General features: G+C 48.1%; 1 protein-coding gene across 8 annotated transcripts in view; it reads right to left on the bottom strand.

Annotated features, from left to right (window-relative positions):
- Nucleotides 1–26,924, bottom strand: part of nhsa (Nance-Horan syndrome a (congenital cataracts and dental anomalies)) — a 642,544-nt gene that overhangs the window by 57,464 nt on the left and 558,156 nt on the right. For 6 of the 8 annotated variants that reach the window (XM_072514152.1, XM_072514153.1, XM_072514157.1 and 3 more), the window contains one exon: nucleotides 24,709–24,771. The exons of the other annotated variants lie outside the window; for them this stretch is intronic. In XM_072514152.1, the coding sequence (XP_072370253.1) occupies nucleotides 24,709–24,771 (63 nt within the window). The remainder of the gene's footprint in view (nucleotides 1–24,708; nucleotides 24,772–26,924) is intronic. 8 annotated transcript variants of the gene reach the window in all.

Below are 26,924 nucleotides of genomic sequence, written 5' to 3'. Positions count from 1 at the left end.
GTCTTTCCCCTCAGCTCGCTTGGTGAAACTCTTGATTCTTGAAGGATCAGTAAAGGACGCCTTGAAAATAGGAATAAAGTAACATTATACTCCCCAGTGTTTTCACACATCTGTATGTTGAAAGAGCAGCTGCCAAAATAGGAAGCCTTACCTGCAATCTACAAAGTACCTGCATGGTGTGATTATCCATTGCCTGCAACTCTGGGGTTGATTTTGTGTCTGCACTAGACGCGCCCGGGATTAACGATACTGGTGGAATATCCGGAGAGAATCGCGATTCCAGATTTTCCCCACCCCTCGCTGGCGACGTCACAAGATTCATGCCTAAATTTGAATAGATGTTTTTTTTTAAATTTAGAGTACCCAATTCATTTCCTTCCAATTGAGGGGCAATTCAACATGGCCAATCCACCTACCTGCACATCTTTGGGTTGTGGGGTTGACCCACGCAGACACGGGGAGAATGTACAAACTCCACACGGACAGTGACCTGGGTCCGAGATTGAACCCGCATCCTGTGCGGCGCGAGGCAGCAGTTCATTTGAACAGATATTAATGCATTTAAATGTTATTAATGGGTCCCCGGCCACATGTTCTCCCCTCGTTAAATATGTGATGTCAGCAATGCCAAACTGTGCCGGGGGCAGTGCCAGGGACAGATCCTACTGAAATGGGGGATTAATTTATGTGCGGTTAAGGGGTGGGGGAATTCGGACACTGTTGGGAGGGGGAGGGGTATACGTCCGCAGTGGTAGTGGGGGGTGACCAATGCCCGCAATGATTATTGGGGGTGGAGGGTAGAGTCCCCGATAGCTCCGTGGTGGGGGCAACAGGTCCCACCCCACCAGTGTATTCCACCCCAATCATTGTTTTTTTCCTTTGAAGGGGCTCAATATCTGGAGAGGAAACTGGACTGTGCAACTGGATAGTTACACACCAGGGGCGGGATTCTCCAACCCTCCGCCGGGTCGGAGAATCGCCGGGGGCTGGCGTGAATCCCGCCCCCGCCAGTTGCCGAATTCTCCGGCACCGGACGTTTGGCGGGGGTGGGAATCGCTCCGTGCCGGTCAGCGGGGCCCCCCCGGCGATTCTCCGGCCTGAAAAGGGCCGAAGTCCCGCTGCTGGAATGCCTGTCCCGCCGGCGAGGATCAAACCACCTCTCATCCCGGCGGGACTAGGCGGCATGGGCGGGCTCCGGGGTCCTGGGGGGGGGCATGGGGCAATCTGGCCCCGGGGGGTGCCCCCACGGTGGCCTGGCCTGTGATCGGGGCCCACCGATCGGCGGGCGGGCCTGTGCCGTGGGGGCACTCTTTTCCCTCCGCCTCGGCCACAGTCTTCTCCATGGCCGACGCAGAAGAGACACCCCACCCTGCGCATGCGCGGGGATTACGTCAGCAGCCGCTGACGTTCCGCGCATGCGTGGACTTCCGCCACCCGGCGAAGTTCTTTTGGCCCCGGCTGGCGTGGCGCCAAAGGCCTTTCCCGCCGGCTGACGGCGCGCCAACCACTCCGGCGCGGGGCTAGCCCCTCAAGGTGAGGGCTTGGCCCCTAAAGGTGCGGAGAAATCCGCACCTTTGGGGCGGCCCAACGCCGGAGTGGTTCACGCCACTCCATCCCGCCGGGACCCTCGCCCCACCAGGTAGGGGAGAATCCCGGCCCAGTTTTCAGTCTGAGGCTGACACTTTGCTGAATTCTGGTAAGAATCCACCCACTGCACTGCTGATGTGAGTGTGACCAACAATGTCCTGAAAGCAGACAATGCCATGTGACTGATAAAATTACGTCACTCACCCAATTCCTGCTCGTGCTGTTGCACTTGTGTTATTTGAAATCTTGAAGATACTGGAGTGACCTCCATATTGGCTTGAATGACTTGTATCTCCTGTTAGTGCTTGGGAGAACACAGAACTCCACATTGAGGGTACACAGAATCCTACATTGGGGGTACACAGAATCCTACATTGGGGGTACACTGAACCCTACATTGGGGGTACACTGAACCATATACTGGAGGTGCACTGAACCCTATACTGGGGGTACACTGTACCCTACATTGGGGGTGCACTGAACCCTACATTGGGGGTACACTGAACCCTACATTGGGGGTACACTGAACCCTACATTGGGGGTATACAGGACCCTATATTGGCAGTACAGGGAACCCTACATTGGGGGTACACGGAACCCTACATTGGGGGGTACTCAAAACCCTACATTGGGGGTACACAGAACCCCACATTGGGGGTACACTGAACCCTACATTGGGGGTACACTGAACCCTACATTGGGGGTACACTGAACCCTACATTGGGGGTATACAGGACCCTATATTGGCAGTACAGGGAACCCTACATTTGGGGTACACGGAACCCTACATTGGGGGGTACTCAAAACCCTACATTGGGGGTACACAGAACCCCACATTGGGGGTACACAGAATCCCACATTGGGGAACACGGAACCCTACATTGGGGGTACACGGAACCCTGCATTGGGGGTACACAGAACCCCACATTGGGGGTACACAGAACCCCACATTGGGGGTACACAGAACCCCACATTGGGGAACACGGAACCCCACAGTGGGGGTACACAGAACCCTACATTGGGGAACACGGAACCCCACATTGGGGGTACACAGAACCCCACATTGGGGAACACGGAACACCACATTGGGGGTACACAGAACCCTACATTGAGGGTACATGGAACACTACATTGGGAGTATATGGATATACTTAGATAATGATAATAATCTTTATTAGTGTCACAAGTAGGCTTACATTAACGCCGCAATTAAGTTACTGTGGAAAGCTCTGAGTCGCCACACTCCGGCGCCTGTTCGGGTACACTGAAGGAGAATTCAGAATGTCCAAATTACCTAACAGCACTTCTTTCGGGGCTTGTGGGAGGAAACCGGAGCACCCGGAGTAAACCCACGCAGACCAGGGGAGGAAGTGCAGACTCCGTAAAGACGGTGACCCAAGCCAGGAATCGAACCTGGTGCTGTGAAGGAACATGCTAACCATTGTGCTACCGTGCCGCCCATGTACACCATTGGGGGTACATGGAACCCCACATTGGGAGCAAACAGAACCATACACTGAGTACAGAGAACGCTATATTGGGGGTACAAGCAATCCCACATTGTGGTACACGGAACCCTACGTTGGGAGCAATCAGAACCCTACATTGGGAGTACACAGAACGCTATATTGGGATACACGGAACCCTACATTGGGGGTACACAGAACCCTACATTCAGGGTATATGAAATCCTACACTGGGGGTACACGGAACCCTACACTGGGAGTACATTGGGATCCACGAAACCCTACATTGGGGGAACAAAGGAACTTTAAATTAGAAATACGCAGAACCCAACCCCTGGAAGTACACAGACCCTAACCTGGGGGTACACAGAGCACTACCCTGGGAGTACACAGAGCACTAACCTGGGAGTACACAGAGCCCTAACCTGGTAGCACATCGAACCCTACCCTGGGAGGACACGGAACCCTATCCCCTGGGAGTACACAGAACACTACAATGGGAGTACACAGAACTCTACCCTGGGAGTATACAGAACCTTACCCTGGGAGTACACAGAATCCTATCCCCTGGGAGTACACAGAACCCTACCCTGAGAATACACAGAACCCTAACCCTGGAAATACACAGAACCTTACCCTGGGAGTATACAGAACCCTACCCTGGGAGTACACAGAATTTATCCCTTGGGAATACACAGAACCTTATCCCTTGGGAGTACACAGAAACCTTTCCCCTGGAAGTACACAGAATCTTACCCTGGGAATACACAGAACCCTATCCCCTGGGAGTACACAGACCCTACACTGGGAGTATATAGAACTCTACTATGGGAGTACACAGAATTCTACCCTGGGAGTACACAGAAGTCTACCCCGGGAGTACACAGACCTTATATTGGGAATACACAGAACACCATCCTGGGAGTTGTGGGTTGGCTGGAGGTGTGGGCCGGGATTCTCCGACCCCCTGCTGGGTCGGAGAATCCCCGTGGGGAGGCACGAATCCCACCCCGCTGCCCCCTTCCCTATTCTCCGACGCCGTTTTTCGCGGGCTGGCGGGATTCCCGCCATGCTGGTCGGGGACTGTTGACAGCGGCCCCTTCGGCGATTCTCCGGGCCCCGTTGGGCCGAGTGGCCGTCACGTTTTGCCCAGTCCCACCGGCGTGGATTACTCACCTTCTATCCTCCACGCTGGGTCTCTGTAAGGGGCTGGCGCAGAGAATGGAGCAGGCCGTTCTGCGCATGTGCGGAAATACGGCAGTCGGTCTGTGCATGCACGAGATCACGCTGGCCGTTCCGCGCATGCGCAAACTCACGCCGGCCCTTCGGCGTCAACTTAGCCCAGAGAAAGTGGAGAATTCCTCACTTTCGGGGGCCGCTAACGCTGGAGTGGTTGGCGCCGGTTTTCACGCTGGCATGGGGACTTAGCCCCATTATTGGAGAATCTCGCCCTACCGTGGGCTGGGTGTTGGGGAGCATTCTGAGAGGAAAGGAATTGTAGTTTCCTTCCTGCCAGTCAGGCTGAGATCATCGAATTTGTCCAAAAACCACATTTTCAGCTGTGTGTGCAGTGTTTTGGTCTTCAACTTCAAGAAAGGATATACTTGCATGGGAGGTGGTAAAGCGACGGTTCACCTAATTGGGTCCTGGGATTGGGGGTTGTCCTATTGTGAGAGACTGAGTCAATTGGGTTTATATTCTCGGGCATTCAGAAGAATGAGAGGTGATCTCATTGAAACCTACATAACTCTCAAGGTTCTGGATAGGGGGGAGGCGATGAGAGACTGTTTCCGCAGATTGGGGATAAAAAGTCAATTATTTGGCACTAAGGTGAGAAATTTCTTCAAAGTGTTGGGAAGCTGTGGAATTCTCTGCCCCGGATCGTTATGGATGTTGCATCGTTGAATACATTTAAGACTGGGATTGACAGATTTTTTGGTCTCTCGGGGAATTTGGGATATGTGGAACGGGTGGAAAAATTGAGTTGAAATACAAGATTAGCTAAGATTATACTGAATTGTGGAGCAGGCTCAGTGAGTCATGTGGTCTACTCCTGCTCCTATTTCTCACGTTCTTAAATGGTTCAGTTCCACAGTGCATTTCTCAACCAAATTAATGAGAGGACTTGTAGAGAGCCGATAAAGCATGCTCTGAGTCCATGAAATTTATTGAGCACCCACACAACATGGACTGAGTTCAGAAAGTAGAGGACCTATGTGGAGTACACACATTCCCAGTGTTAGATCATCTGGTCCCAGCATTAGGCCACATGTTCTCAGTATTAAACCTCATGATCCTAGCGGCCATATCAGTTCAATTTTACAGCATTGTTCCATCCATTATTCTAATAAAAGCAAATCCATTTATAATGCAGGACAACATACAAGGGAGTATTATATGAATATGTTGAGCAGTTATCTAATAATATCACTGCAGGCTTAAAAAAAGGCTTTTAAATTAATTCAGAGCAGAAGATTAACAATGCACTATTGTGTTTTGCAATGAAATGACTTGGACTGAGAAAACAATTCTTGTACAGTTTTCTTCTAAAATAAGTCTCACCAAGCTGAGAGAAAAATCAAATGCCAGCGAAGAAAACAGCGATAATCCACCTGCCAGAGACTCCAGAGCTTTAGGAAGACAAGGCCTCAAATTGAGATGAGGTGAACGTTAATGTTCCAACAACATCTTTTTCTGGAAAATTGACAATAAGGGGCTTCACACAATTGTGATGGCCCATGTGCTTTTGTGGAAAACCCTATGTACTATGTTGGAATGGTGATCCCTTTCAGAAGTAGGCTATCTGGGACAATGATTTTTTTGTAAAAAGCTACATGCTTCCAGTAATTGATCGTGCCTGGGAGATAAACAATAGTAAAGCAAACAAGGTTAATTACAAGGGTGGGGAGGGGGGATAGTAGATTCCTGGGTGTGGTTCTATTTTCGGCCCAATAAATCTCAGCCCTCAAACAAATCTTTTAAACAGCACTTAGACCAAGTGGCGATTTTCTTGGTGGGGAAGGGGGAGGGGTGGGGGCTTTGTAAGTTAAATGGATGCAGAGGAAATTGTACTTCAAAATTTTGGTTTAGGGTATAGCATGAAAACAGGCCCTTTGGCCCAACTTGTGCATGCCGCCCCGTTTTTACCACTAATCTAATCCTAATTGTCCAAATTTGGCCCATATTCCTCTATACCCAGTTGTCCCACATAACCTTTTAAATGCTTTTTTAAAAGACAAAAGTGTAGCAGCCTCTACTACTGCCTTTGGCAGCTTGTTCCAGACACTCACCACCCTGTGTGAAAAAATTGCCCTTTGGACCCTTTAGTATCTCTCACCTTAAACCTATGACCTCTTAGTTTTAATATCTTTAATGTAGGTGTCTATTTAAGATGGAGTGTAGTTATTAGTAATCATGTTCTTTGATGTTTGTGCACTAAAATTCATTTGGTTTAAATTGCGAACCTTGTAGCTTCATTCTTTTAGTAAATACCTGATATTATTGAACTGAGTCAAAGCAGTTGCATTACTGGCACCAAAATTTGATGAAACCCAAAGATTTTGCATTGATGATCGTAAAGTGAATGCCAGAAGAAAAATTGATTTTTATCCTATCAAACTATGGTAGGATATTATTATGGAATACCGAACTGTGTTGTCTATATCAATCATTTATTGGACTCTCGCATCAATTGGAAGACATTGTGAAATACCTCAGTGCACTATTCAAGAGACTGTAAAAAGCGGATTTAGTGATATATTTGGCAAAAAGTGTATTTACCAAGGTCAAGATCACCTCTTTGGGCAGGTCATGGGGCAAATGTTACCCAGAAAATCTAACGTTCAAGTGATTATAGACTTTCCATTCCGAAAACCAAATGATAGATCTTGTGGTTTCCTCGGAAAAAGTAGATTTTACAGAAGGTTTGTTCTGAATTTCAGCACAGTAGCCACTCCATTAAGAAACTTATTGAAGGAGAACATCAAATGACTGGACAGAATCGTGTCAGACTATCTTCAAGGGATTAAAGGCTGCCTTAATAAATATACCTGTGATGGCTGCTCCAAGTTTCAACAAACCATTCAAGATAGCAACTCATGCCAGACATCGGCTGTGGGGTCCATATTGTTACAAGCTGACGATGCTAACATGGAGCATCCAGTTAGTTATTTCACAAGAAAACTTAACCCTTGCCAACAAAAGTACTCCACAGTTGAAAGAGAAGTGTTAAGCCTGGTTTTGGATCTTCAACAGTTTGAAATACATGTTTCCAGAAATGCCGGAGAGACAGTGATCTATAGACCTTAATCCACTTCTGTTTTGGAGAAATTCCAAGCCCGGAATCTCCATTTGTTTCAAAGGGTGATGTTGCAATCATTTAGTTCAAATATTGTTCACGGCGCAAGAAGTGATTGTACATGCTTTATCCAGAGTTTTATTATTAACTTAAATACTTCATAGCTGTACAAAGAGACTTAAGTTATTTGCCAAAGGTTTTTGACATAATCTCTCCATGGCCTCAGGTTGCAAGATGTCGGGCATTTGAATTTGAATTTGTCCTTTTTGTAAATACCTGGATCGTCAAATTTACCATGATCATAGTAAATGGGAAATTACTGGAGAAAATGAAAGCGAGATGGACAACTTTCTGTGCAGATTCAAACCATGGCTTAAACAAGGGCCACAGAATAGAATTAGGTATTGTGTTTTAAAAGAATCTTCACTGGACCGTACGGCTTGTCAATAAATCAAACTACTCCCATCCCCTGAAAAGGGGTATAAAAGGTTGAACAGAGTGGAGACCTGTACTACAGTCAAAGATATGTTCCAGCCAATTGTTAATCGGAGATCTTGAACAAAAAGAGAGAGTTCGACTAAGCACTGGGAGAAAAGTCTACAACCACAGGAGCCTAACACGTCAGCTGATTGTATTGATGTGTTGGATGCTCGGGATCCGTGGAACACATACAGGCCACCAACACTTAAAATAGTGCAACACTATTTTATTAAGTCAGAAACTGTTGAACATACTTTCACTGTGGGCTAACACGATATTAGATTGAACTAAAGACCCATGCCTTGTCCTAACCAGTCTATGCACTCAGCACATGGTGAAGATCTGTGCTGCAAGCTCTGTCCTACTAGGAGGCTGCATCTCGAATGAGCGGGAACTCTGATGTTCCCTGTCTTTATAGTGTGTGTGCTCTAACTGGTGATTGGCTGCGGTGTTGTGTGTGTTGATTGGTCCCGCTGTGTGTCCATCAGTGTATGTGTATCTGCACCATGATATACTGGTGTATATTATGACATGTATGACCACAGTTAATGGCATATTTGAATTAAATATTGGCAAAGTGTTTCCTTGCTGGATGTAAAGTCACATATATAAGCATTCTGATGCTCGACATTAATGAAGCATTGATTTGCTGACAGCACATGAAGACGCTGTTTTTTAAAAATATATTATTTTCTGTTCTCATTTTCTTTCCTCAACCTGTTTAAGTCTGTAACCATTTTAATTTTTCTGTAATCATTTTACATCAATGCCCATTTTAAATCTGTATTCCTGGGTGCAAAATGAATTGACCCCATTAAGCATAACAAGATTTATTCTCTTGCAATGCGCAGGTCAACAGAACTATGTGTAGACTGAGTGTTGTAAAAATGATAAAATCTCAGACATTTATTGGTGACCACATGAAGATATCGGAGTCTAAACAAAGGCACACTCAAATCGAAAAGATAGCAAGATATGGATGAGTTAGTCAGAAAATAATTATTGGCAAAGTATTTGTCGGGAAAAGGTGAGCATATATCATAGTCGACAGCGATGGCCTGGTCCATATTTTTGTGCATTTCATCGCTTGACTAACAATGGTATTGTAGGTATTACACTACCATAGAGCAGTAAAGATTTTTTTTGGCTAACTGAAGCATTTGAGTGAGATCATTATTTCAGTAATTTTCGGGTTAGAACTCCAAACATGTTAAGACTGAGGAAAGTCTTTCACCAGCAGCAGTTTTGAATATGACTGACTGACTTATTTTTGAGCTGTCAACTGAGAAGCCAATCATTCGTGCAGGGATTGGATAGGAAGGGATGCTTTCTCTCAGCAATTTTCACGCACAAGAAATGAATGAATACAAATTGATGCCGAAACCCAAATGTGTCTTCCCATCTGTAATTTTAGTGGATTCAAAACTCACAAATTGGTTATGCAAAGCTTTTCATATGGCTCCCATATTTCACTGGGAATGTGGAAGCCAAATTTCTTCCCTGAAAATGAGGGATAGAAATGGCAAGATTAGGGAACCATGGATGACAGGTGGAATTGTGAGACTAGCTAAGATGAAAAAGGAAGCAGACATAAGATCTAGGTGACTTAAAACTGATGAAGCTTTGGAGGAATATCGGGAAAGTAGGACAAATCTCAAATGCGCAATAAAGAGGGCTAAAAGGGGTCATGAAATATTTTTGGCTAGCAGGGTTAATGAAAATCCCAAAGCCTTTTATTCGTATATAAGGAGCAAGAAGGTAACTAGAGAAAGGATTGGCCCACTCAAAGACAAAAGAGGGAATTTATGCGTGGAGTCAGAGGAAATGGGTGAGATTCTTTGCATCGGCATTCACCAAGGAGAGGGACATGACGGATGTTGAGGCTAGTGATGGATGTTTAAATACTCTAGGCCAAGTCAGCATAAGGAAGGGGGAAGTTTTGGGTATTCTAAAAGGCATTAAGGTGGACATATCCCCAGGTCCCGATTGGATCTATCCCAGGTTACTGAGGGAAGCGAGGGACGAAATAGCTGGGGCCTTAACAGATATCTTTGCAGCATCCTTGAGCACGGGTGAGGTCCCGGAGGACTGGAGAATTGCTAATGTTGTCCCTTTGTTGAAGAAGGGTAGCAGGGATAATCCAGGGAATTATAGACCTGTGAGCTTGACATCAGTGGTAGGCAAACTGTTGGAGAAGATACTGAGGGATAGGATCAATTCACATTTGGAAGAATATAGACTTAACAGTAATAGGCAGCATGGTTTTGTGCAGGGAAGGTCATGTCCTACAAACCTAATAGAATTATTTGAGGAAGTGACAACGTTAATTGATGAGGGAAGGGCTGTAGATGTCATATACATGGACTTCAGTAAGGCGTTTGATAAAGTTTCCCATGGCAGGTTGATGAAAAAAATGAAGTTGTATGGGGTTCAGGGTGTACTGGCTAGATGGATAAAGAACTGGCTAGGCAACAGGAGACAGAGAGTAGTGGTGGAAGGGAGTGTCTCAAAATGGAGAACGGTGACTACTGGTGTTCCACAGGGATCCGTGCTCGGGCCACTGTTGTTTGTGATATACATAAATGATCTGGACGAAGGTATAGGTGGTCTGATTAGCAAGTTTGCAGATGATACTAAGATTGGTGGAGTTGCAGCTTGCGAGGTGGACTGTCAGAGAATACAGCAAAATATAGATAAATTGGAGAGTTGGGCAGAGAAATGGCAGATGGAGTTCAATCCAGGCAAATGCGAGGTGATGCATTTTGGAAGAACTAATTCAAGAGCGGACTATACGGTCAATGGAAGAGTCCTGGGGAAAATTGATGTACAGAGCGATCTGGGAGTTCAGGTCCATTGTACCCTGAAGGTGGCAACGCAGGTCAATAGAGTGGTCAAGAAGGCATACAGCATGCTTGCCTTCATCGGACGGGGTATTGAGTACAAGAGTCGGCAGGTCATGTTACAGTTGTACAGGACTTTGGTTAGGCCACATTTGGAATACTGCATGCAGTTCTGGTCGCCACATTACCAGAAGGATGTGGATGCTTCAGAGAGGGTGCAGAGGAGGTTCATCAGGATGTTGCCTGGTATGGAGGGTGCTAGCTATGAAGAAAGGTTGAGTAGATTAGGATTGTTTTTGTTGGAAAGATGGAGGTTGAGGGGAGACCTGATTGAGGTCTACAAAATTATGAGAGGTTTGGACAGTGTGGATAGCAACAAGATTTTTCCAAGAGTGGGGGTGTCAATTACAAGGGGTCACGATTTCAAGGTGAGAGTGGGAAAGTTTAAGGGAGATGTGCGTGGAAAGTTTTTTACGCAGAGGGTGGTGGGTGCCTGGAACGCCTTGCCAGCGGAGGTGGTAGAGGCGGGCAAGATAGCAACATTTAAGATGCATCTAGACAGATATATGAACGGGCAGGGAACAGAGGGAAGTAGATCCTTGGAAAATAGAAGACAGGTTTAGATAAAGGATCTGGATCGGTGCAGGCTGGGAGGGCCGAAGGGCCTGTTCCTGTGCTGTAATTTTCTTTGTTAATTTACACCTAATGTCTGTGCTGAGACACTACAATTTAAGTGCATGGAATAACATGATCTGAGATGTAACTGCATGTTACAGTGTGTGGGATAACATGAACTGAACTGTATTGTTACAGTGTGTGGGATAACATGATCTGAGCTGTAACTGTGTCAATACAGTGTGTGAGCTAACATGATCTGGCCTGTAACTGTGTCATTACAGTGTGTGGGCTAACATGATCTGAGCTGTAACTGTCATTACAGTGTGTGGGATAACATGATCTGACCTGTAACTGTGTCATTGCAGTGTGTGGGATAACATGATCTGACCTGTAACTGCATTGTTTAAAAAACAAACAAATTTAAAGTACCCAATTATTTTTTTCCAATTATGGGGCAATTTAGCGTGGCCAATCCATCTACCCTGCACATCTTTGGGTTGAGACCCACGCAAACACGGGGAGAATGTGCAAACTCCACACTACAGTGACCCGGGTCCAGGTTCGAACCCGGGTCCTCAGCGCCGTATGCAGCAGTGCTAACCACCATGCCAACCCAGCACCTATGTATTCTAATACAGTTTTCCAGCAGTTGGTCCATAGCTATGCATGCTGTGGTGTTCCTTAAACCATGTCCCTTTCCCATATCACCCCTGTGTTTGATTACCTACATTGGCTCCCAGTCAAGCAGCACCTCAATTTTAATATTCTCATTCTTGTTTTCAAATCCCTCCATGGTCTTGCCCTTTCCATATCTCTGTAATCCACTCCAGTCCCACAATCCTCTGAAATATCCGCACTTAACTAATTCTGGCCTCTTGAGCAACCCTGATTTTAACCACTCGACTATTGGTGGCTGGGCCTTCAGCTGCCTAGGCCTAAGCCCTGAGCAGCCCCGCTGCCACCCCCACCTCTCTTTCATCCTTTAAAGTAACCTGTAAAACCTATCTCTGTGACCAAACTTTTGGCTATCCATCCTATCTGCCTTGTGCGGTTTGGTACCATATTTTGCTTTATAATCAAATACAGTTGGGCACTTTAAAACGTTAAGGCTGTTATACAAACACAAGTTGTTGTTGTTCGTCAGGGGATGCTGTTAGGTGAGATGAGCTGCAAAGTGGTCATGTGGGATGGTAGTGGGGTTAGTTGCTAACTAAAGACTGTCAGTGATTATGGTAGAATAATCCGGTGATGTGTGAATGCGAGACAAGCCCCTGAGACGTGTGGCTTCATCTCTCTTCACAAATTAATGGCACATCTAAGTGGATGAAATTAGCTCACACTTTGCATTGTTCCTATGATGAGAAAAAAGCATCAACAGTTTTGGTGCAAAACTCTTCAACAAGCCAAGCGCTGGCCTGATAATTTCAATCAATTAGCACGCCCTTGACGAGCACACCTGCTCTTTTTTTAAAAATATATTTTAATTCGTATTTTAACATTTTATACATAAAACAAAACAACACTAGATAAAAAGAATAGAAGAACCCCTCCCTCCATTCTACCAACTAACTCACATACAATTCGAAGAATAAATCCCCCATCCCAAACCTCCACCCAAAACCCACCTCCCCTTAGCAGCTGAAGGTAACCAACTCTTTAAAGCAAAGAATAAGCAGACCCCATCTCTTATGGAACCCCTCAATCCCCCCCCCCCCCACCCCCCGGCCAGGTGAACATCACCTTTTAAAATACAGGAACTTGATCAGGACCCCAGCCACACTGAGCAACAGGGCGGAGAAACTGACCTCCACCCCCACAGGACCCGCCTGTGAGGCTAAGGCTAAAATGCCTGCCCCCGCCTCGTCTGCAGCTCTGGCATGTCCAACGCCCAAATATGGACTCCAGAGGACTGGGCTCCAAGTTCAAGTGCAAGATCGCCAACATGGTGCTGAAAAAATACCTCCAAAATGTCTCCAACTTCAGGGAGGACCAGAACATATGTGCATGGCTGACTGGACCTCTCCCACACCACTCGCAAGTATCCTCCACCCTCTCACACAACCAGCTCCTCCTTGAACCCGTTAAGTATGCCCTGTGTATCACCTGTAACTGTATTAACCCAAGTCTCGCACGCAAAGTCGAGGCATTCACCCTCCACAACACCTCACACCACAACCCCATCTCCAGCTCCTCCTCCCACTTGGCCTTAACAACAACCCCCCCCCCCCCCCCCCCCCGTATCTATGGGGGTTGTATCAATTATGCCGTATCTTCCCCCAGGATCCTCCCAGAAATCGCCACGGTGACCCCCTCCCTCCAACTCCATCACCAACAGCACCCCCTCCAACGAGGAGGAGGGACGTGTCACCAGAAACGTCAAGAAACCCTTCCTTGCAAAATCCTGAATCCCAAACTTCTCTTTCAACTCTTCCAAGCTCTCAAACTACCCTTCCAAGAATATGTACTTCATTTCCACCATCCCCTGCTTCTCCCAATCCCAAAACCTAGCATCCAATCTCGTTGGTTCAAACACATTGGGCGCTATTCTCGCCCCCCCACGCCGGGTGGGAGAATCGCCGAGGCGCTGTGCGAATCGCGCCACGCCGCCCCGAGCCCCGCACGCGATTCTCCCACTCCCCGGAAACCAGCGGCGCGCGATTCTCACCGGACCGCTCGGAAAACCGGCGAGCGGCAATTCTCCGGCCGGATGGGCCGAACGGCCGCTACGACACGAAGGGTTCCCGCCGGCGCCGTCCACCCCTGGTCGCTGCCGGCGGGAACTCTGCCGGGGGGGGGGGGGGGGGGGGGGGGGACTCCTTCACCGGGGTGGCCTCCGATGGAGTCTGGCCCGCAATCGGGGCCCACCGATCGGCGGGCCGGCCTCCCCCCCCCCCCCCCCCCCCGGGCCTACCTCCTTCCGCGCGTGGCCCCAGAACACCGGCTCCATGTTGGTGAGGGGCCGGCGTGCGTAAGACGTTCCCCACGCATGCGCGGGATGGCGCAGCCCAACTGTTCATGCGCAGGATTGGGCTGCCCCAACTGCGCATGCGCGGGTTGGCGCGGCGCGACGCTGGAGCCGCATGAACTGCTCCAGTGCCGTGCTGGCCCCCTGTAGGGGCCAGAATAGGTCGTGTCCGGGACCTGTTTGCGCCGCCGTGAAACGCGATGGCGTTCACGACGGCGCGAACACTTGGTCTCAATATTGGAGAATCGCCCCCATTATTCCCTCGGATTGGCATCAGCCGCGACCCTGCCAAACTTAAAATGTTGCCAAAATTGCCTCCATACATTCTTTGTGGTCACCGCCACCGGACTACTCATATATTTATCCGCTAGCGCCGCAGCCCCGATCCTTACAAGAACCTGCCTCCATCCTCACCCACATTGCCTCCGGCCCCCTACCCCAGCCCCGCACCTTCTTACCGTTTGCCACCCAATAATAATACAACAAATGTGGCAGAGCCAAACCCCATGACTGCTGCTGTCTCTGAAGCACCGTCCTTTGAACCCTCGCTACCTTATCCACCCAGACAAACGACACAATCAACAGTTCCACCCCCATAAAATTCATTTTCGGCAGGAAGTCCAGTAAACACTGGAATAAAAACAAAAATCGCTGCAAAACATTCATCTTTACCGCCTGCAGCCTGCCTGCCAACGATAGGGGAGGCTGTCCCCCCTCAAAAAATCTGCTTTGACCCTGCCCATGAGGCTCGTAAAATTCAATTTACGGAGCCGGGCCCAACCCTGAAGCACCTGCACCTCCAGATACCTGAAGTGAGTAGTCACCACATGAAACGGAAATCTCCCCAAGCTGGCTCCCGTCCCCGGCAGGGAGGCAGGGTGACCAAAAAGCACTTGCCCGTCTCCAAATTCACTTTGTTTCCTGAAAAAGTTGCAATTCGCTTAAACAACCCCATTATATGCCCCACTGTGGGAACGGGGTTGGAAGTATACAACGAAAGATCATCAGGATAAAGGGACACCCTATGCTCCACCGCCCCCCCCATACCTCTCACTATCCCCCTCCACTTATCCGAGGTCTTCAGCGCAATGGCCGTGAGTTCTATCGCCAGCGCAAACCAAAGGGGGGGGGGGGGGGTGACACATAGAATACCCGTCTCGTTCCCCGGTTCAGCTGAAAATATTCCGCGTTCACCTCGTTCACCAAAATTGCCCCTTAGTGTCCCAAAAGGTTTGGTGGAGCTACTGGATTACAGGGGTTACTGGGCTTAAATAGTGCGCTTTTTCTTAGGGCCGGTGTAGACTCAATGGGCCAAATGGCCTCCTCCTGCACTGTAGAGATTCTATGGATTCTAATTCATATGTACATTCACCTTTAGTTCCTTGTAAAACAATTTGAACCAGACCATAAACCTCGGACCAATCCCAAACTGTTTCAACACCGCAAACAGATAACTCCACTCTACCCGATCAAATGCCTTCTCTGCATCCAGCGCCACCACCATCTCCTGCTCCCTCCTTTCTGATGGGGAGAGCACCACGTTTAACAAGCGCTGCACATTTGAGGACAACTACCTCCCTTTTACAAACCCGGTCTGATCCTCCCCAACCATCTGCGGAAGGCACTCCTCCAACCTAAGCAGCAACATTTTGACAAGAATCTTGGCATCCACATTCACAGAGATATTGGTCGATACGACCCACACTCCACTGGGTCCTTAACCTTTCTTTAACAACAACAAAATTGATGACTGTCCCATCGTCTTTTGGAAGCACCCTCCCCTATCTTCTGCATCCTCAAACATCCCCCCCTACTTTTCATCCACTTCCAAAATTTTGTCTACCAATCGCTGTCGTTCCTCTCTTGCCTCCTTTCCACCTGCACCTTAAACAAGATGATCCTGCCCCTTATTGCACCTCACATAATCATCAATCGTCTTCTCCAAGACCACATTCATCAAGTGCGGAGCATGATCTGAAATAAAGATCGCTGAATATTCCACTTTCCTAAACCCTGACAACAACAACAATCCTCAAATACACATTATGCACCAGTGAGAAAAGAATACGAGCCATAGTGTTCCATTGATCCATAGTGTTTAAATCGCCCCCTAAAATTAACTGATGTGTGTCCAGACCTGCTAAGATCCTCTTCATAAATCCTACATCATCCTAATTCGGGTCTTACACGCTAACCAACACCACCAACCTCCCCTCCAAAGCACCTGTTACTATAACATATCTGCCCTCCTGATCTGCCACCACCTTCTCCATCAGAAACCTTACTCTCTTACCCACCTTTTGAACAACAAGTTCCAGTAGCAGAGGAAGGAGACCTCAGTGGACTTGGCTAAGGTGGTGGGACCGCTTAGGGCGGCTATTGAGAAAGTGGAGCAGAGGCTGGAGGCACAGGGCCTGGCATTCTAGAAGGTGAAGGAGTCGATGGGGAGCAAGAGGACCAGCTGGCCTTGTTGGAAGCGGAGATGGTGCTGGTGGTGGATAGCCAAAAGAGGATAAGGGAAAAGGTGGAGGACCTAGAGAAACACTGCAGGAGGCAGACTCTCGGGATGGTGGGATGCCCGAGAGGGTCGAAGGCGTACAGGCTGCTAAATATGTGGCAAAGATGCTGGAGAAGCTAAAGGGGGAGGGGGTCTTTGACTGACCCCTTGAGGTGGTTCAGGCGCACAGGGCGCTGAGGAGGAGGCCGAAGGCAGGGGAGCCGCCGAGGGCAATGGTGATGAGGCTGGATTGTTTTCTCGATCAGGAGAAAATCATGAAATGGGCAAGGCAGACAAAGAAGTGCAACTGGGAGGGGAGCGAGCTGAGAATATACCAGGACCTGGGTGTGGATTTGGCCAAACGGCAGGCTGGCTACGATCAGGTCAAGGCTGCCCTCTACAAGGAGGGGGTTGAAGTTTGGGGTGCTGTGTCCTGCTGGTCTGTGGGCCATGCTTCAGAATCGGGAGTGTTATTTTGATACGCCGGAGAAGGCCAAAGAATTTATGAGATACCATGGACTAGGAGGAGTGAGAGGACACTAAACCTTGGAGATGTTAAATGTGGGGAATGTGAGTTTACAAGGGGGGCGGATTGGTGAATTCAATGAGAATGGGAGCAGAGAGGGTTAGTGTGCTGCCTTTTATGTTGGGGTTTCAGGGTAGGAGGGGTGAAAGGTGGATTTGGGGAAGGGGGGGTTGACGGACCCCCAGGCGGGAGCCACCATGCCAACTAGTTGGCTAGTTAACGGGAATGAAGTGGGGAGTCGACAGGAGGATGGAGTGGGGGAGGGTGGGGGATGAGTTGGTTTATTTGTGTGGTTATGGGGGGGTTGGACGGGAGGGACACTGATCTGGGAAATGTTGGGCGGGGAGGGATAGTGGTGGACATCTTGGGCAGGGCCTGGAGGAGTACGCGGCATGGGCCGGGGGAATCTGGTTAAAGAAGGAATGAAGGAAGGAAGTGGGAAGGGAGCCCCCCGGTCTGGTTGATTACATGGAATGTGTGTGACTGAACCGGCCGGTTAAAACGGTTACATGTTTTCACACACTGAACGAGTTTGAAGGCGGACGTCGTGTTTCTTCTGATCCTGAAGCTGGGGATCAGACGAGGCTGAGGAAGGGGCCAATGGGGCAGGTGTTCTACTCCGGGTTGGATATGAAGACAAGTGGGTGGCAATGCTGGTCAACAAGAGGGTGGCCTTTGAGGTTGGCAGTATCGTAGCTGACCCCCCGGGGGGCATGTACGTGATGGTTAGCGGGAAGTTGGAGGGGACACCTGTGTGCTAGTGAATTTTATGCCCCAAACTGGGGTGACGTGGATTTTTGAGGTAGGTTTTAGGGAAGATTCCGGACATGGACACGCATCGGCTGATTATGGGGGAGATTTCAATACGGTTCTGAATCCTGGGTTAGACCGGTTGTGCCCTGGGTCCCTGAAGGTTTCGACAATGTCAAAAGAGTTGATGGGGGGCAGCACGGTGGCGCAGTGGTAGCACTGCAGTCTCACGGCGCCGAGGTCCCAGGTTCGATCCCGGCTCTGGGTCACTGTCCGTGTGGAGTTTGCACATTCTCCCCGTGTTTGCGTGGGTTTCGCCCCACAACCCAAAGATGTGCAGGCTAGGTGGAGTGGCCACGCTAAAGTGCCCCTTAATTGGAAAAAATGAATTGGGTACTCTTAAAAAAATTTTTTTTAAATTTTGAATTTAAAAAAAGGTTGATGGTGTTTATGGAATGTATGGGAGGGGCGGATCCGTGACGGTTTAGGAGGCCGAGAGCGAAGGAGGTTTGGTTGTTCTCACATGGGCACTGGGTATTCTCCCGAATAGATTTCTTTGTATTGGATAAGGTTGGTTCGGAGTATTTGGCGATCGTGGTCTCTGGGAGAATCTGTGGGTATGCAGGGGGAAGCTCAGCGGCCGCAGTGGAGGTTAGATGTGGCACTGCTGGCGGACAAGGGGGTCTGTGAGAGGGTGAGGGTGGTCATTCAAAATTATGAGGAGCTGAATTAGACAGGGGAGGTCACAGCCTCCACGCTGTGGGAGACACTGAAGATGGTAGTAAGGGGAGAATTTATTTCAATTCGGACACAAAGGGAAAAAGTGCAATGGGAGGAGAGGCTGAGGTTAGTTGTGATGTGGAGATGCCGGTGTTGGACTGGGGTGAGCACAGTAAGAAGTCTTGCAACACCGTGGTATATTGGCGAGACCATGCAGACACTGCGACAATGGATGAACGGACATCGCGCGACAATCGCCAGGCAGGAATGTTCCCTTCCAGTCGGGGAACACTTCAGAAGTCAAGGGCATTCAGCCTCTGATCTTTGGGTAAGGATTCTCCAAGGCGGCCTTCAGGACGCGCGACAACACAGAATCACCGAGCAGAAACTTAGAACATACAACATACAGTGCAGAAGGAGGCCATTCGGTCCATCGAGTCTGTGCCGACCCACTTAAGCCCTCACTTCCACCATATCTCCATAACGCAATAACCCCTCCTAACCTTTTTGGACACTAAAGACAATTTATCGTGGCCAATCCACCTAACCTGCACGTCTTTGGACTGTGGAAGGAAACCGGAGCACCCGGAGAAAACCCACACAGCCACGTGGAGTACGTGCAGACTCCGCACAGAGTCTCCGCACAACTTATAGGCAAGTTCCACACACGAGTACGGCCTCAGCCGGGACCTTGGATTCATGTCGCATCACATTCACCCCCCCCACTATCTGGCCTGGGCTTGCAAAATCCTACCAACTGTCCTGGCTTGAGACAATTCACACCTCTTTAACCTGTGATTATCCCTCTCTCCAGTTGCTCCGTCTGGACGTGTAGACTTAATTACCTGCAAAGACTCGCATTCAAAGTATTGTCTTGCATCTTTGACTTTGTCTATTTATATGTTTGTGGAACCCACCTCTTCATTCACCTGAGGAAGGAGCAGTGCTCCGAAAGCTGGTGATTCGAAACAAACCTGTTGGACTTTAACCTGGTGTTGTAAGACTTCTTACTGAGGTTAGTTGAGGAGAGGCTGAGGTTAGTTGAGGACATCCTGAGGGTGGACCGGAGATATTTCGTGGCACCAGAGGAAGTGTTGCAAAAGGAGAGACAGAGGTTCCAGATGGAGTTTGGGCTGGTGTCCACAGGGAAGGTGGTAGGGCAGCTGCAGAGGGCCAGAGGGGTGGTTTATGAGTACGGGGAAAAAACAAGCAGATTGTTGGCGCATCAGTTGAGGAAGCAGGCGGTGGCGAGAGAGATAGGCAAGGCGGTTTCGGAGTCAGAGGGGGTGTATGGTTCTATCGAAGGCTGTATGAATTGGAGCCTCCGATCGGGGTGGAGGGTGTGAGGCGGTTCTTGGACGTGTTGGAGTTCCCAAGAGTGGAGGAGGAGATGGTGCAGGGATCGGGGGCCCCAATTCGGTTGAGGGAGGTGATGGACTGTGTGGGTTCGATGTAGCAGGCGGGAAAGGCACCGGATCCAGATGGGTTTTCAGCTGAATTTTAGAAGAAGTTTGAAGAAGTTTGGGTTGGAGCTGGGGCTTCTGCTTTTTAGGATGTATAATGAGTCGATCGATGGCAAGGGGGGAACTTTCCCCCCATGCTGACGCAGGCGTCCATATCACTGATTTTAAAGAAGGACAACGACCCAGAGCAGTGTGGGTTGTACCGTCCAATTTCACTATTAAATGTGGATGCAAAGTTGTTGGCGAAGGTGGCTTCGCGGATAGAGGGTTGTGTGCTGGATGTTATTGGAGAGGACCAGACAGGGTTCATGAAGAGACGACAGCTGTCAGCGAATGTACGCAGGCTGTTCAATGTTATGATGATGCCCTCAAAGGGGCAGGAAGTGGAAGTGCTGGTGGCAATGGACGCGGAGAAGGTGTTTGACTGCGTTGAGTGGACGTATTTGTTGGAGGTGTTGGGTTGGTTCCGGTTCGGGCAGGGGTTTGTGGATTGAGTTCAGCTGCTGTATAAGGCACCGAAGGCTAGTGTCTGGACAAATAAGATTAGTTTGGAGTATTTTGGGCTACACCAGGGAACGAGGCAGGGGTGCCCACTCTCCCCGTTGCTTTTTGCTCTGGCGATAGAGCCCTTGGCAATGGCGCTCAGGGCGTTGAGGGGGTGGGGGATTGAGTGGGGAGCAGTAGAGCACAGGTCTCTCTGTAGGCAGACGACCTCCTGTTGTACATTTGCGACCCGGTGGGGAGTTTTGATAGGATCATGAGGATCCTGGGAGGGTTGGCCATTTACAGGATATAAATTCAACATGGGAAAAAGTGAGGTATTCAGGTAAATGCCAGAGGGAGGAGAGGAGGCTGGGGGAGTTGCTCTTCCGGGTGGTAGGGGTGTGTTTCTGCTATCTTGGGATACAGGTGGCGCAGTGTTGGGCCCAACTGCATAAGTTGACCTTGGCATGGTTGGCGGAGTGTATGAAGTGGGACTTTAAGAGGTGGAATATGTTGCCCTTGTCTTTGGCAGGGTGTGTACAGACGGTGAAAATGACGGTGCTGCCCAAGTTTCTGTTTGTATTTAAGAACCTTTCCATCTTTGTTCCCAAGTCCTTTTTTAGAAAGGTGAATGGGATGAGTTTGAGGTTTGTGTGGGCTGGGAAGGCCCCGCAGGTGAGGAGGGTATTTCTGGAAAGGGATCGGGGAGGTGGGGGCTGGCTTTGCTGAGTCTGGGCAGCAAACATCGCAATGGTTAGGAAATGGGCAGTGGAGGAGGGGTTGGTCTGGAGGCAGATAGATGCGGCATCGTGTAGGGGACCAGTTTGAGGGCACTCTTGTTGGCGCCCCTTCTGTTCTCGCCGGTCCGATTCTCCGTGAGCCCCGTGGTAGTATCAGCGTTGAGAATTTTGAACCACTGTAGGCAACACTTCAGACTGGAAGGCATGTCTCTGTGGGTGCCAATATGTGACAACCAGCCGGAGTGGCTGGACACGAGGTTCCGAGGTTAGCGGTAGATGGGGATAGAGTACTTCAGGGATTTGTTTGTGGGAGGAAAGTTTGCAGGCCTGGAGGAGCTTGAGGAGATGTACAAGTTGCCTAAGGGAAACAGGTTCAGGTACCTGCAGGTGAGAGAGTCATAGAATTTACAGTGCGGAAGGAGGCCATTCGGCCCATCGGGTCTGCACCGCGTCTTGGAAAGAGCACCCTACTCAAGCCAACGCCTCCACCCTATCCCCGCAACCCAATAACCCCACTTAACCTTTTTGGACACTAAGGGTAATTTAGCATGGCCAATCCACCTAACCCACACATCTTTGGACTGTGGGAGGAAACCGGAGCACCCAGAGGAAACCGACGCAGACACGGGGAGAATGTGCAGACTCCACACAGACAGTGACCCAACCCAGGAATCGAACCTGGGACCCTGGAGCTGTGAAGCAACTGTGCTAACCATTATGCTAACATGCTGCCCACAGAGAGACTTTGTTAGAAAAGAGGTACTGTCCTTTCCAGAGCTGCCACCTCTGGTGCTGAAAGCCAAGTTGTTATCGGAGGATGACATTGGGGAGGGAGAGAGTGGAGGATATATATGGGGAGCTGGGGGATAGGGAGGGCGCTCCTGTGGACGAGGTCAAATGCAAGTGGGAAGAAAGCCTTGTGGAGGGTGTTGGGTTGTTAGTTTCGTTAGCTGTTGCCGAGGTTTGGCTCGTGTATTTTTGTATGTACAAAAAATGCCTTCAATAAAAATATTTCTCAAAAAGCTCTGCATACTCCCGATCAACCCACCATTCACACCTCCTAGGCCAGTTGAAACCTGTCCACTCAGGTTCGGCCGGCCACGGCTCCACCCCCACCTCGCTCCCGTTCACTAGCCAACTTAAGTTTGCTAGTGAGGTGGCCCCTACCAGAGCTCCCTCGCCCTACATACCTAACACAAAGAAACCTGCTCTCACCCAGCTCTTCCAAACACCAAAGGGGAAAAACCCCTCCCCATTATTCCACCGTCCACAAACCATCCCCTCCTAACCACAACATAAGAAATCAAAGTCCAAACTCAGTCGTTCAGCCCTAACAAACGTCACCGCCTCCTCTGCCGTCTCAAAGAAATGTTTCTTGGAGTTATACCTAACTTTGCCGGGTAGACCACCCCGAACCCCACATCACTCTTGTACAGCACTGCCTTTGCTTTATTAAAGGTCGCCAGCCTTCTTGCCAGCTCCACCGTGGCATCCTGGTATATACGAATGCCACTGCCTTTCCACCTCACCTCCCAATTCTTATAATAATAATCTTTATTGCCATAAGTAGGCTTACATTAACACTGCAATTAAGTTACAATGAAAGCCCCTAATCACCATATTCCGGTGCCTGTTCGGGTACACTGAGGGAGAATTCAGAAATGACCTAACATCACGTCATTCGGGACTTCTGGGAGGAAACCGGAGCACCCCGAGGGAACCCACACAGACACAGGGAGAACGTGCAGACTCCGCACAAACAGTGACCCAAGCGACAATCGAAGCTGGGTCCCTGGTACTGTGAAGCAACATTGCTAACCACTGTGCTACCCATCTCAAGACCCTCTCCATTATCTGATAGCTGTGAAAACAGACTATCACAGCTCTTGGTGGATCATTCATCTTTCACTTCGGCCGGTGTGACCAATGAGCCTTATCCAGTTCAAAGAGGGAGGTGTTCTCCTCCTCCCACAACAACTTGGTGAACATCCCCGAAAGGTATTCCGTCAGGTTCTGGCCCTCCAGCCCCTCAGACAGTCCCACAATCCAAAGATTCTGCTGCTGTGACCTGTTCTCCAGGTCCTCCACTTTGGCTCTCAGCCCTTTATTGTTTTCCTCCACCTTCCACAGCCCCTCTCCCATCGTGGAGAGCTGGTCAATGTGCCGCAACAATGTCTGCTCCACCCCTTCAACACCTCACCGTGCTCATGCACCATCTCTGACGTCTTTCCAACAGTCTCCTTGTTGGGGACAGCATATCCTCCACCAGCTGTTTGAGCGTTCCAATCATCTCCTTCCCAAAAATGCTTAGCAAACTGCCGCTCAAACTCCACCGCCATCACCTTGGCCAGCGTATCCACTGTAATGGGCGCAGCCCTAACCGACGAGCTTGCTCGCACCATCATTCCTCCCACAGAATTCCACACTAAACTCAGACCCACTGGTGGACTCGTTGCTCCTTCCTCTTCGTGCCACATTCTTTCATTGGGATTTCAACATCCTCTAATTCCCACAACTGTGCTGAAGACAGCTCATATAAAACGGTGAAAAGGGCCAGAAAATGAGAGCTCTAGTGGGAGCTATCCAACATGCGACCTCCACCTACCTGTCTCCACTGGAAGTTGAGCACATCTTTTAATGGCTGCTTTTTGTTCTTCAGTCTCAGAACTTTATTTTCATGGCTTGAAAATATATTGCAGAGCTCGCGTAGCAAACCTTTCATATGTCCTCATCAGCCTACATTTTACATCTTTCTGATAAAGAATCCTCCACAATACATAAGATATAGGCCATAGTATTTTTCTAATACACATAAGTGTCTGCATGTTTATATTTGTACATATAATATGAAAGTCAGATTTATATATTCTACAATATTAAAATAATTTTAAACCTAGAATTTTACTTTCTGTTGATACAGCGAATGAATGCTGACCAATGACTATTCTTGACTTACGTAGGGGCATTAATGCATGCAAAACAAATGTCAGCATTACAAAGAATGTCATGCCAATACATTAACCCATTACCCACAAATACTATTAATGGTAATTTCTGGATTTAAGTGAATTAGAAGAGGGACCGGTGTTGAAATGTGATGCTGACATACCCATTTTAATATGAAGTTCAAATATTACTCAGACAAGCCAGTATTTGAGAATTCAGAAAATGTTAAGAGAGAAACAATGATTGCTGTTAAGGTTAAGGATAGAATTATAAGCTACAGAGTAAGGACTGGCAGAGAGCAAGGCTAATGCTTGAGGTGTAGTCCAGTACCTTTCTACTCCAGGGGGTCATTTGGCAACATTCAGTGGGAGAGGATGAGCGAATGCTGTGAAACTACAAACAAAACAGCCAGTGAACAATTAAAACCAAAATAAACACAAATATCTCAACAAATATGAAAGACAAAATAAGAATGAATATCTGAAAGAACTGACTGGAAACACAAATCCATGAAAAGCAATATAAATATATCAACAAGGAACATTCTCATTGATTTTTGAAGCTCTTTACACAGCATCTTCTGAAATAATCAATTATTAAGTTTTTGAGTTGTGCAAAAATTTCAATCTTTTTTAAGCCATTCATTGTAGATCACACAGTACGAACAACCACATACATTGAAGTTTTAACAGCACTGCACAATAATAGGATTAGGCTCATCCCTCGGTTAAAGATTTTGGTTGGATTAGATTGGGGAAAACAATTTGTTTGAAATCCGTGCATTCCACTTTTCTTTTTAAAAAGCATACCTCATACCCACACTGTTTCTCCCATGGGGGAAAGTGGTGGAAGGATTCACGAGCTGAATATCAGCCCCTTGAACCATGTTATAAACCCTTATTCCATAGCCAACAAGTCCCGGAGCTGGGCTCGAACCCAGAGCTTCTGCTCCAGCAGTAGGGATGCTGCAACAAGACCTTGTGCATTCCGCTCATAAATTTCTCAATCTGTGATTCCCCACCGCCACCCTCAATATTTCCCCTGCATTTTTCATTCAATCTGGGTAAAAATACCAAGTAGCATTTGGTGACTCAAAATGTTACGACTCACTTTAAGACTGTGTGAGTCGATTTGAAAATCCACCGAAGGAAAATTAAGCTGCTAGTTTTACTGTGCTAATAAGTGTATGAATGCTAAGAAGTATGAAACCTGCAGAACAATAGGAAGAGAAGATGCACTACAGTTTAGAGGTACAGGTTGAAATGAAACCCAAATCTTAGGCAGCCATGACTCTTTCATCAATCTACTGCAATTGTGAATCATGTTTTAATGGGTTTAGTAGTTTCAGAAGCCAGAAGCAAAGTTCCATCTATTGAAGTTCATCATTTCTCTCACACTTCTGTAATGGGAACTAAATTTGCTTCTAGTTTTACAATTTTAGCAAGGATGCTATAATTTTACCTAATTTATTCAATTACACAGACAGATGGAGCTCAAGGCAATCTTATAGACAATCAAAATGTTCAGAATTATAGTCTTGATTTTAACCCTAGGCAGTTGTGCCCCTGGCGTCTGAGGCAGGCAAGAAACCATTCAACGCTCTAAAGTTTGAGGCCCAAGAGGGTTTATCTTCCGAGCCTCATAAGCACAGGATTCATCAGTTCCCCATCCGAGTCTGGTGGTTAGCAATAGCTGACTGATTAATCGCAGTGGAAATTCCTCCGGCCCACAGGAAATGTTATCCTTTCACTGTGATGAACTACCCTCATCCATACCTCAGGACATCATCAGAACCTCTACGTTCCCACACTTAGCTGAGCACAAACCAAGTTTCCAAAATGGGCTCACAGCTCCAACAGCCTTGGAGGCAGAATAGGAAGTTGGCCAACAGCATGCTAATGAGTCCCAATGAGTGGCAGATAGATCATTGAGGTACCCTCCACCTTGAATGTCATCAGATCAGTAACTTTTATCTCGTGAAATCAGAGGAGTGACACATGTAGAGTTGCCTCCTTTTTGAGTAGATTGGCCACATGACAAATATTAGATTGGCGTAGTTACATAGATCTTACAGGCAAATCAATGCCCAGAAAATGCACCTGTGTCTATAGCGTGGTAAATCAGGCTGAGGGACATTTCATATCATGTGGGTTCGCACCAGAAGCCACTTTCAAAGTTACTTCTCCTTGATCCACTGGAGCTGCTTTGTGGCTTAAATTCTTTCCCCCCCCCCCTCAGTGACAGCAAGTAAATAAAAACAAAAGTTGTCCAATATTCAATAGGCATTAACTTAACCAATGGAATTTATTCAAAAGTGTTGATTATTCTAATAGCCCAAGAAAGTTAGATGCATCTGTTCTGCACCACTTTATTGTGAATGAAGGGAATGTGTGGCAGGTAGATTGAAATGGGGTAAAGGCAGGTAATGCGATTAGGTATCAGATATACCAGCTACGGCAAAGCTAAATTCAGAGTCGTCCAGCCCCAATAATCAATTTTCTTATGTGATAGCTTGGAACGTTAATTTATTATGTGGGAGCCATAGA

This window comes from Scyliorhinus torazame, chromosome 8 (genome assembly GCF_047496885.1).
Source record: "Scyliorhinus torazame isolate Kashiwa2021f chromosome 8, sScyTor2.1, whole genome shotgun sequence".
In the NCBI taxonomy this organism is placed as follows: Eukaryota; Metazoa; Chordata; class Chondrichthyes; order Carcharhiniformes; family Scyliorhinidae; genus Scyliorhinus; species Scyliorhinus torazame.
The sequence above is the reverse complement of the archived record's forward strand: the minus strand, read 5'-3'. Positions and strand labels throughout refer to the sequence as shown.